Raw genomic sequence first — 12,369 nt, 5'->3', positions numbered from 1 at the left:
GCAATTTTGGTGTTTTGTAACTATCAATTGGCCATCAATAGTGTTTTTAATGGTGTGAGATTACATCTAATGGTGAAAAATCACTCACTTTTGTTTTGATGATTAAGTGCTGGCCAAAAAACACAAAAGTTGCTTGCCCCTAGACTTTTCTTTTTTTTAATATAGAAAAGTCTAGGGACCAACAACTTTGTTAAATTTTGGCCAGCATATAATCAGCAAAGAAAAGTGAGTCATTTGATGAAATTTCACACTAATCTCATACCATTAAAACCATCATTAATGACTATTTAATGGCTACAAATCACAAAAATTACTGCCCTAGCATTCCTCTCTTAATATTTTATGTAGAAGTAGCATAATTGAATGGGGTATGAATAAGAGGATTAAAGAATTGAGGAGTAGAAAGGTGGTGGTCCCCTCCGACCACCGTTGTCACATTTTCCACTGCTGATGTCCCTTAGAACATGGAGCAAATTATGCCATTCTCTCTCTCTCTCTCTAAACTCTAAAGCGCAGCACCATAATAAAAAGGCCTCATTGAACGAACAACAGACACTTCCTACTTGTTGAAGCAACACAAAAATCATGAAGTAAACAAACCAAACATAACAAACAAAACCCTTCACCCTACTCAGATGGAGATAGAATCAGTGAAATGCGAGTGTTGTGGGTTGAAAGAGGATTGCACGCAAGACTACATCACCCAAGTCAAGTCCAAGTTCGACGGCAAATGGCTCTGCGGCTTGTGCTCAGAAGCAGTCAGAGACGAAGTCAGCAGAGGCATCGATGAAGCTGTCAAAGCTCACATGTCATTCTGCCGCAAGTTCAAGTCCAACCCTGCCGTTAGAGTCGCCGACGGCATGCGGCAGATGCTCAGGAGAAGGTCCGGCGACTTGTCTACTTCTCCGGCATCCTCCGCCAAGAAGTATTCCATTTCCAGGTCAACCTCCACTTCTCAAGTCGGTGATTCTTCCACCTTCTCACTCTACTAAACAAACAGAGCACTCTGCATCTGCATGCACGCACGACAACAAAACAGAGCATGCTCTGTTTTCTTCTTTTTGTTGGAGTAATAATAATTCATATTTAGATTTTAGCATTTTCTGATTTTCATGTACAGTGGCTGTTATTTCAGATCATAGTTTGGTATTAATTATATTCCGCTAATCCTTCTATGTCATCGATCTCTTTAATTTGTTTTTGTGTTGATGGAAACGTACAACACCTGGGAACAAGTGAAGAAGAAGAAGAACAATTTTGATGCTTCTCGGTCCAATCAGTTTTTTCTTTTTTTGTGTCATATATTAATTAAGAAGCTGATTTGGGTGATTAAAAAACAAGGTATTGTGTCTCTGATGAAGTGGAAGGTTGGGTTTTCCCTAATTACTTTTCGTGTTTATTGCAGCTCCATTGATCCCTCTCTTTTTATTTATGTTAATTTAACAAAAACTTGTCTCACCAATTATTAGATGATTTATAGTAATCAATTAAATTTTTATCTAATAATTTGTAATTATTAATTTTATACGAAGTCAAAAGTCATTATTTTTAATTTATTGTCCACTCAGAAAATGGGAAACCATGAAATCATTCTTAGAGAGATAAAAAATAAGAGAAATGCTATTTATACACCAAAATCAGATGTATTTGTGTATAAATATATGTGTAATTTAATTTATTTTTAATGTGTATTTATATTCTAACATATATTTTATATTGTTGGCTGAGTTTAGTGGCTGATTTTAGTATACACGTAGCAAAATCCAAAAAATAAATACTTTTTTGCCTAGATATATTATTTCCTTTTCTTTTTTCTCGAAACAACCGAGGGAACTAAGCTAACCTGTTTTCCATGTTAAGTGAGATTCAATTTAACCAAGAGTAAGTATATTGTTAGGTTTATGATGTAATTTATAACCATTCTATTCTCCCTACTTCCTAACCTTTGAAAAAGAGAAATATTATTTAGGTTTAATTATTAAATTTATAATCAAATTTTTATTTTTTTATTTTAAATAGATTTTTATACTATTTTTTATTTTGTAATTAAGTCATTGATAATATAAAAAAATATTAGAGTTAAAAAAATATTTCTTTACAAATTGAAGATATCCACGATTAAGAGTCTAATTAGATTTTTTATCACATATTTTCTGAGAGAAATATTCTATTAATTTTAATACTTTTGACATTAAAGGGTCTAATTACAAAACTAAAAGTAATATAAAGATTCAACTAAAAAAAATATATAAAGACTTAATTATAAATTTATCAAAATTATAAAGACTAATAAAATAATTAAATATTATATTTTAAAAACAATAACAAATTAGTCCAAATAATTTAAAATTATCTTATTTAATATTTATTAATTATTATTAATATAATTATACAATTTTAGATGTAATAAATATATAATTATATATGTTATGCATAAAAATTATAGATATTATATTATATAAAATAATTTCAAATATTATCTTCCTAACATTACCCTTATTTATTATATACTCGTAATTATTCATACATTGACTTCATTTAATTTTCTCTCTTCCATTATTAAATAAAATGTAAAGGCCGATTAATTTAAATTTATAGGAAGAAAATCTTATATAATAGATCTGCTAATATTTTTGTCATGCATGACATATATACACTCAATCAAAATCTTTATAATACTAAATTAAGAAAAAAGAAAAATAAATACAAGAATTAATATAAATAATAAAATAACATCTACTGTCAACTTTTGCACTGTATGGCCCCCTCAATTATATTGCTACCATATTATATGAACGTTGACTTCATTGCAACTTGGCAGCTTAATATGATGATAGTTTTAATTTCTTCATGCTGAGCTATGCAATTAATTAATCAACAAAGTTCCATTAAGTAATTAATGAAACATATATCAAGTGGCTAAAACACCAATTTGGTTGTGGATAAAGATGGATGGCGTATGAATTGTGGTACTTGATTTGTAATCAACTAATATAATTAAGATTTGATTGAATTATAAACTCATAATTGGGTGGCAAGCTAATAATGTTGGTCATCACTAGCTCTTAAGCACGTGGAATTCGATTCTTCAACACCATATATACCTTTCATGTAGTAAAAGAAGTTATTGATTTTCCGTAAGGAACAAGGGTAATAATGTTGACCACAAATCCTTATATACCTTTTCTTTTGAGGAATACCAAACACGATGTCAATAGAATCTTAGTCTCAATGCTAGTGGAAACTCTTTTTCAAACGCCCTTCTTTCTCCTTCATGATTCATCTTATTAATTACTTTCACGAATAAATTACTATTTGTACCCATAAAAGATATAAACGCTGACAAATGTATCCATATAAGAATAAAACGATAATTGTACCTATGGAAGCTAGTTTCCGTGTACCAAAAATACCTTAACGAACCAATTGTGTAACCAACGTTCGGGTGCTCTTGGCACACGAAAGTCATCTTCTGTGGTTATAATTATCGTTTTATTCTTATATGGGTACATTTGTCAACATCTGTATCTTTTACAGGTACAAATGATAATTTATTCTTACTTCTTTTTTTTTTTTTACCAAAGATAGGAGACTCGAACCCGTAACCTCTTAATTGAGTATGGGGAGACTATGCCATTTGAGCTATTAAGTATATCGATATTCCAATAATTTTAACTAATGTCAAAATGTAAAATGAAAAGATATCGTATCAAACTTAAAATTTTAAGATGTTAAGTTAATAGATTTTTCATTTTATAAATTTTTTATTTTTTATATTTTTGTTTTTTATGTGAAATTAATTTTATGCGCTCCTCGTACTTAACAACATTAACCGCTATAGCTAAAATGTGTGTGATGCACTAATTTCCATTAATGAGGAAGGAGAAGATGGTTACCACTTACCCTCCCTGAGTTTGCTGGTTGGGTCATGGGTGTCGGGTACTTTCTCAATCCAACCAATCCATCTAGAGTTTTCTTTGTTTTGCATATTGGACATGTCTCAAATCTAAATATACTTATCGAACTTACTCACATGTTTCTTTGTTTGTTTGTTTTTTGTGCGAGAGCCAAAGAAAGTTTTCATATCAAAATATGCAATAGAACGTAACAAATTAAATATCCCATTCAAATCATATTTAACAAGCACAACGACTACAGTATAAGATTCAATAATATGAATTCAAGAAAAACAACTTTGAACCCTAGAAGTAGTAGTAGTGGTGGGAGTAGTATTTAAGGAAGTTTGCATAAGGCATAACATTTTTCAAAAGGAAAAGTATAGGTAGATAATGAAAATACTAAACAATGTGAATAATGGATATATCGAATGTTCATTTCATTAGGTATGTGGATGGTTATTTTAATATATCCGATTCAGTATTAGAGATATAACCATTAGTGTTACCTTTTTCTATCAGCTTAAGCTCTTAGGATAAGTGGTTTCATCACATGACCCTAGTACCCAGATGGTTATTCTGGATAGTATGGGTGATGTTTATTTTTTAACTCATATTGGACCAAATAAATAGCCCATTGTACACATTGTACAAATATTCTATTGGCTCCCTAGCAGGACTCAGGAAGTATAGGGAGCCAATAGAATAGTTGTACAATGTGTACAATGGAAGTTTAGGGATGTCCAATTTGGTATTAGAGATATAATCATTAGTGTTATCTTTTTCCATTAGTTTAAGCTCTTAGGATGAGTGGTTTCATGACATGACCTTAGTACCCGGATAGTTATTTTGGATAGTATGAGTGATGTTTATTTTTTAACTCATATTAGGCCAAATAAATAGCCCATTATACACATTGTATAAATATTCCATTAGCTCCATAGCAGGACTCTTTAGAGGTGTAATGTATTTTAATTTGATTGATGGCTGTTTATGATATTAAAAAAAATTATTGATTACCTAATATAACCCTTTGCCAGAATAATTAAAGTTTGAATAATTTTGATGGAGTATTTGATAGGTAATAGATATGGAGGGACAGATGGGTTGGTACTAGAATTTGCAATGTCCCAATTATGGAGGACATGGCATTTATGCTTGAGTAGGCTAAGAGTTGCCTCACTCGTGAGAATTCTTTGGAGTCTATCTGGAAACATTGATTGTGCAATCTCTTCGATAATTGTTCATGTCCCACGCTGTTTTCATTGTTTTAGCACACCATCAATAAACTCTTCGTTGCTCATTAACTTTCCCTTCAATTCATACCCCTTTATAATATTGAGAGGGAAAAAAAACAATCAAATTAAATGCTGACTGAGCTTTTTCCGTATTCTATGTTAATGAATTGTCAGTTGTCATTTTGAAAATAATTGCCTTGCTAGAATTTCAAAAACATAATAAAATAACTAATACGTGTTTAGAAATATATGTTAAGATTATCATTAGTTAAATATTTTTAGATTTTTTATTTTAACAAATGTATTAAAAACTAAAAAAAAAAAAGAGTAAAGTAGATGTTACATTATTTCGGGATCAATGGAAGACATAATAATGGTAACACAGTTATTGGTCCATTTCATGGTGCACCTAGGTAAAGGTCAATTTTCATTTTTCAAATCTCTTTTAGAGATTCTTTGAGTATATTTAAATATACGAAATCCGAGGATAACAGTGAGCAATTTTCACCTCACAATGTGAATTAGGAGAAGATGCATAACCTGACAAACACAGGTAAACTCAGTTTAATAAATGTAAGGTCATTGTTAGAGTAGAAGTTGGTATTTTTTTTTCAATCCCCCTTGACACTCTCCAACATGCATTGTTGAGTTTCCTTAGTGAGACGAGTTGTAATCTAATGACCTCACATTTGTACGTGTCCTAGCTAGCTAGCTTAGTAGTTAGCATGCAACCACATTTATTGAAGGGACAAATTAGAAAGGAAACCATGACCTACTTATTATTAATTAGTAGCAGTTACAAAACATTATGCCACGGATAATGCTGTGCTTGATCGATCATGTTAGCTGTTTTTTCAAGCATCCTTCTCTCGTTTTTTATTATTCATCATTAAAAGGCTAACAACTAACTTAAGTTAGTCAAATGGATAGTTTACTTGAATTTCGCTTTGTGCATAAAATAATTTATTAATAAACGCAAACTTTTAAATGAAATTTCAATTCGTGATGGATTAGTCATCGACCTAACTGACCGAGCGATACCTTTTGCATGTGAAACAAAAAAACTAAATTAAAAGGTCAAGTATATATCAACTTCTTGTAGGCTAATTTTTTTTGTTATGGAAGTAGAAGTGGTGATATACTTTAACATTGTAATTTTTGGTGTTTTTCAAAATTGTGAAAAGTACACAAATCGGAGGGTCCGATTTCATTGCAGAGAGAGGGGCACAAATCGAACCCAAGATTTTCTGCCAGTACACAAATCGGATCCAAGATTTTCTGCAAGTACAAAAATCGGACCCAGGGTTTTTAGTACCTCTAATCGGACGGTCTGATTTCTCTTGGACAGCCATCATACGCCAGTGAATCACCATACACCCCCATAACTCAGGTATACACCATTCCTTTCACCATATTAAAAATAAAAAGTTCCCTTCTTGTAATTCACTACTAAATTCTAGTGAAATTAATCAACCCATTTGGCAAATGGGGTCAGCCCATATATTGGATCCATCATCAAGGGTATGTATGTCATTTTACTTGAGTATTTTTTTCAAAAAAACGGTAAACATAATGGCAACAAATACGACCGTTGGGATTCAAATTTGAAAAGTTACTCAAAAGTTGAACGATTCTTCTAACAAGAACCAAATGAAAACTGAGAAGAGTGTAAAGGGGAAATAACGATCAGATCCAGAGAAGCAATGAGAAGGGTCCCTTTGCATTCAAAATCCACCGCCGCCACAATGGAAGAAGAAGAAGAAGAAGAAGAGCACCTTGAGAACAGCAACAACAGCAGCTGCTACTACCCTGGTTGCAAGAAAGATGCTAATTGCAGCTGCGAGATTTGCTTGGCCAGCATCAATGCCACCCTTGATCTCATGCCAATGAGCATTCACAAAAGCTCTCTCACCAAGCTCTCTGCTTCCAAACCCAACAACAATCTTGAGTGTACTCCAACTCCAATCTCCTTTGACGCTTCCCATTTGTCCACACCAAAGTCAACTGCTTCTCACATACTACCATCTTCTACACCTGCCATTAAGTCCACTGCTAGATCATCATTGGTTTTCAACCAGAAAATCCATAACGAGAAGGAGGACAAGAAGAAGGGAAAACAATGGTGTTTCACTGGTCTCAATATCTTGAGAATTCTACTGGGTTTAGGGTTCCTTTTGTGCGCAGATATTGTTTTCCCCAAGATTGTTTCTGGGATCATTCGCCCTGCCTTGTCACCTGAATTGGTGAAAAGGGTTGGTGAGAAATGCTGGCATGTGCAGGATTTGAATGGAAAGTTGAGGTTTTTGCAGAAAGAGTTGGCAAGTGTTGTTGATGGAAAGGTTTCTAATTGCAGCCATGTTCATTCCCTCTGGAAAATCAGCAAGGTATTATTTATTATTTATTATTCGTCATTAATTCATTGGAAAATAAAAAATAAAAATTGAGAACTGAAATTGCATATACACAGGATGGTGTACTATTGAATTCAAGGTGCACATTGTACAAATCAGCAATTGAGGAAGTAACAGTATGGGGATGGCCTTTGCAGACATCAGGATTGCTCACAACTGGCTTCTCTTCCACAACATTCACTATCTTATCTGGAAGACTCTCTGAGGTAACTAATTAACAATGATTCTCAACTATGCTTTTCTAATACTTTATTGATTTGACTCACTCACTCTGGATTTAGTGGAATGGTGGACATGTTAGCTACTTGGTTAGAAAGGCCAATGCTTCATGGGTTCAACCAAAATGGGGTGCCTCCGTGGTTCAATTACATCCCAACACATGGATTCTTCAATATCAAAGAAGCTATTGCACCAGATTGCATTCAGCAGCACTGGACTTCCTTAAATCTAGGATCTCAAGAATTGTTGGCAGAGTCAAGAAAAGTTTTTGGATGCTTGCTGCAGTGGAGGATACTTTATACAATGAATTCAGAGCAAACAATGGGATTAAAATCCCAACTTGAAGCCTAAACAAGCAAAGCTCATTTTGGAGTTATCATCAATCAAATAAAGATTAGCATGGACCAGGTTCTCATTTCTTATGAGAAGCTTCATTTTCTTCTTGCTAAGGTTCTTTTTAATTTGCATTTTTTCTTTCAACCATGGATCGATACTCATTAGTTGACTAGTCTAATTTGCCACGTCTGTTTTAGAGGAAAGCGGCGCCAGAATGTGATTTGGTCAAAAACTGAAATTACATTCTCAACTTTCAATGTGTATTTGTTGTTTTTCAATCGAAGTTTTTCAATTTTTTTGGTTTGGTCTATTTTAATGGAAGGCCTTTTTTCTTTTTGGTTAGTAATGGAAGTTGTTTTTTAATGGAAGTTCAAACACCATAAGTAAACAAATGGTTGGGCCTGATTTGTGGTACGGCCCAATATGGGTATTGCCCAAAAAGGTGTTTGAAAGCTATGCTATCCGACAAAAAATTAAAAAAAGTAAATTAACTGATTTGGTCAAATGGTCAACTTACTCGTCTGTTTAAACAAGTATCAGAGTCGCAGCAGAGACTTGGAGCTAGGGGCAGAATTTGCTGTCTCACAAGAAGTTGCACCCGGGTTCAAGTCATATGAGAGGAAAATGAATCCTTAAATGAACTCATGTAGTGTGTGTGAGTGTGTTGTGTGAGTGTGTAATACATGAGTAATGTCTAGAATTAGGGGCCGTCTAATCCATCTGACAAAACAATATATATATATATATACACAAGTATCGGAGTCAGAGACCTATTGTGGCTAGCATTAAACTCTTATCGATCCACGACGGATTAGTCCTTAGCCGATTGGATTGCAACTTTGAAGAATGAAAATACACTATGGCAACAAAAAAAAATTAAAATTGTAGAAGAAACGAAATCTATGTCGGTATGTCACACATTGTTGTTCTTGTATATGACCGTAGTGTAACTTTACGGCTATACATTATGCTTTGTAATTATATACGTAGGAGGAACCAATAATAATAATTTCATGATTAGGTCACATGATTTCATAGGAGAGATGGGTTTCTTAGTCTTGAAAAATGCCAACATCGGTGCGGTAACAGTTAGGTCGACAATATGGGTGGTCTACCAGAAATAACAGATGAACACACACGTTTATTTCATGCGATTGGACTTCCCTTTATAATGCAAATTTCCGTTAATATCTCGAACTAGTTTTGCAAATGAGCGTTACTTCAAACTCTGTTAATTAGTGGAGAGGGTTTCATAAGCTAAACTCTAAAGCTCCATGCCATTAGTCTCAAACTTCCAAACTAAATTGCATAATTTGGTGACTGATTTTATATGTATATAATATTTTTGAATTAAAGTATAATATTTTATCTTTTTTCCTCAAAGATGAACACATGCCAAAATTATATAGGTAGTGGATTATTATGAGAGAAGTAGAAAAAAAATGAGGAACATAACTTATAGTCTATAATTAATAAAATTTATTATTTTTTTGTTAATATTTGATCAACACTTTAAATATTAAATATTAAATTTTAAATCTTAAATTTTAAATTTTATATTCTAATAATATAAAAATAAAATATTAACTAAATATTGGCTAATATTGGTGAAAAAGTATTAATTTTCTAATATTTTTCAAAAATATTAGGAAATTAATAATTCCTAATATTGACCAGTAATATAAGGTAGCGTTTGGTAGAGAAACAGAGACTGAAAGACTGATACTGAGAGACAGAAATTTAGAGACAGAGATTAAAATAAATCTCAATATTCTGTTTGGTGCAAAGTGAGAGACAGAAATTGAAACAAGAATGAAGCTCTAATTTAATTTGTACAAAGGATAAAATTGAAATTAATTAATTGAAATGAGAGTATTTTAGATATAAAATGTTATTAAAATTTCAGTCTCTATCTCTAAAAATTTCAGTCTCCTGTGTCCCCACTTTTTGGAGGTACTGAAATACTGAAATTTTGGAGACAGAGACAGAAATTTTAGTATCCGTCTCTGAGCCAACAAATATGACACTGAGTTTCAGTCTCTCAATCTCTGTTCCAGTACCTCAAAACAAATGCTACCTAAATTCTCAGTTATGTTATGAATTTCTTCCTTACTATATAAGGTTTTGAGTTGATAAGATAAATAAATTTGACATCAAATTGCACAAATTTGTAAATTAGGATAAGCATAAAACAAAATTATAACCGCGTTTTCTTCACCAAAAAAAAATGATATTGAATTTCAAAGCAATTACCTACCATTTATATACTTTCTGAACGGAAATTAAATGGCAAAATTAAATGGCAAGTGTCTTCAACTAAAGGCAAATTTGAAAAGAAGTTGACAAAAAAAGGTAAGGTCAAATAGATTCCCAATGCAAGCAGTGGTTTCTTTCTCCTATATATTCCGTGCGTGTTGATGGGGTAAAAAGATATATGCAGAGAGTCGTATACTCTTATTGGAGTAGAGGCTGCCCTACCACACGCTTTCCTTGAAAAGAAACATATACTGATTAATTTGTGAGATTCACAGATCATACAATAACAATAATAATGAACAGTTACACTTAATTTCTTTATTTATATGGGGACGATCATGCCACCTTCTTCATGTGTCTTCACACAACAAAAAATTATATGCTTTCATTCTCGAAATTGAATTAAGAGCAAGGTCTAACAACAGTCATTTTGTATAGGAAACACTATACACACTATTGGAAATAAACGCCCATTCATTCAAGTAGCTAGGTAATTGTATACGACATAAAATAATGTTGTTTTGTTGGTAATTAAATAGCCTAAAAATAATATTATAAATGATATTTATTGAATTTAAAAAAAAAAAAACAAGTGATTTGACATCGTTTTTTTTTGTTGTTATTTGAGAGCTAAAATCAAAACGACATTCGAACATTATTTTACAAATTTTAGCGTGATATCTAACTATTTATATATCGAAAATTATTTTAAAAATTAATATAAATTTTGTTAGTAAAATTTAAAGACTAAATATAGATACAATTAAAATTTAAAAAATTAAATTAAAATTTATATACAAATTCAGTAGCCAAATTGAATAGTAGCTCACTTGAATGTTGTATTGTGCCGAACAAAATTTTTGCGTGTAACTTTCATCCAAGAATTTTATTGCACGTCATACATCCAAACGCGTTATTATTAGCAACTTTGATACACATTCCTTTTGAGTAACTCTAGATAAGTAGCTATCACCTATCACAACTTCTCTAGTGTTATCATCTTTACCAAGTACCAAAAGATTAGTGTTATCATCTACTTTTTAGCTTTTTTATAACTATATTCAATTACCGAAAGACTAATAACCTTCCATTATATGACGTAGAACAAGTATATCTGCATTTGCATTATTGAGTTGCATAGTGGAATAAAATATATAGTAGTAAGATTGATTTTGACTAGGGATTAATTTATGCAACTATTTCTAAAATTTTATAAATATTAATTGATCTGTTCATAAGAATTCAGCCTAATATCCAAAGAATAAATTGGCAAAAGTTAATTACTCTCCTTATAAGATAGTAATTGGGCTTGTTGGTAAAGTCCAAGCGTTAAAGGAGGGTGGTCTCCGACTTGTTTACGTCTAGGAGTCATCGTTCGAGTTGTATGTATGTGTTAGAATAGGTGGGGTGGTACCTGCAAGATACTCCGATACCTAAGTCAATAAGGGGTTAAGTAGGTTTAGAGTATTGAAACTTAGGTTTACCTGAGTGAGACAGTGTATTTATAGAGAGGATCCAATAACTACCGTTGAAATAGTTCCACTTCTGATGGTGGATAACCATCCCTTTATCTTAGAGTTGTTAGGATCTCTGTTCTAGAAGTGGGTGAGAGATTTAAGGAGGCAGTTACTCACTTGGATAAGTGTTGACTGCTTTGTTGGTGTTGACTCCAACTTCTTAGTGGAGGTCGGATAGTAAGTGAAGGCCATCCTTTTGGATTGGGTCTCTTGTCTTGATTTGGGCCTGACTTATATTTTGGGTCAGGATATGAACAGTGTCCCTACTCGAGTCCGATATCTTAGCTATGAGTTGGATTCGAGTATTAATTGAACTCGGGGATGCTTAAGTCGATTTCTTCTTTCAAATCGGGAAACTAACGTGGTTCTTAGTCTTTGAAACCGACGTAATTTTGAATTTTCAAACGTCGCGTCTAATCAAACGTCGCGTCCGTTTAGCTTTTGCATTTACACGTGGGCGGGCGGTTACATTGGTAACAGCGTGTTCTTTTAATGA

At 32.5% G+C, this 12,369-nt stretch overlaps 2 protein-coding genes across 2 annotated transcripts; both read left to right on the top strand.

Annotated features, from left to right (window-relative positions):
* The first annotated feature begins 416 nt into the window (after positions 1-416).
* LOC107619521 (uncharacterized) lies at positions 417-1,180 on the top strand. Its single transcript, XM_016321816.3, has one exon. The coding sequence runs from the start codon at positions 636-638 to the stop codon at positions 990-992; it is 357 nt and encodes a 118-aa protein (XP_016177302.1). The 5' UTR covers positions 417-635; the 3' UTR covers positions 993-1,180.
* A 5,391-nt stretch (positions 1,181-6,571) lies between these two features.
* LOC107616642 (C-8 sterol isomerase) lies at positions 6,572-8,443 on the top strand. Its single transcript, XM_016318595.3, has 3 exons — positions 6,572-7,518; positions 7,602-7,751; positions 7,827-8,443. Exons 1-3 carry the CDS (start codon positions 6,838-6,840, stop codon positions 8,106-8,108), a joined length of 1,113 nt encoding a protein of 370 aa, XP_016174081.1. The 5' UTR covers positions 6,572-6,837; the 3' UTR covers positions 8,109-8,443.
* The last annotated feature ends 3,926 nt before the right edge of the window (positions 8,444-12,369 follow it).

The sequence above is a fragment of the Arachis ipaensis genome, chromosome B9 (assembly GCF_059453495.1).
Source record: "Arachis ipaensis isolate K30076 ecotype BB chromosome B9, ASM5945349v1, whole genome shotgun sequence".
NCBI lineage: Eukaryota > Viridiplantae > Streptophyta > Magnoliopsida > Fabales > Fabaceae > Arachis > Arachis ipaensis.
Note: the sequence above shows the minus strand (reverse complement) of the source record. Positions and strands in the feature narration are given on the sequence as shown.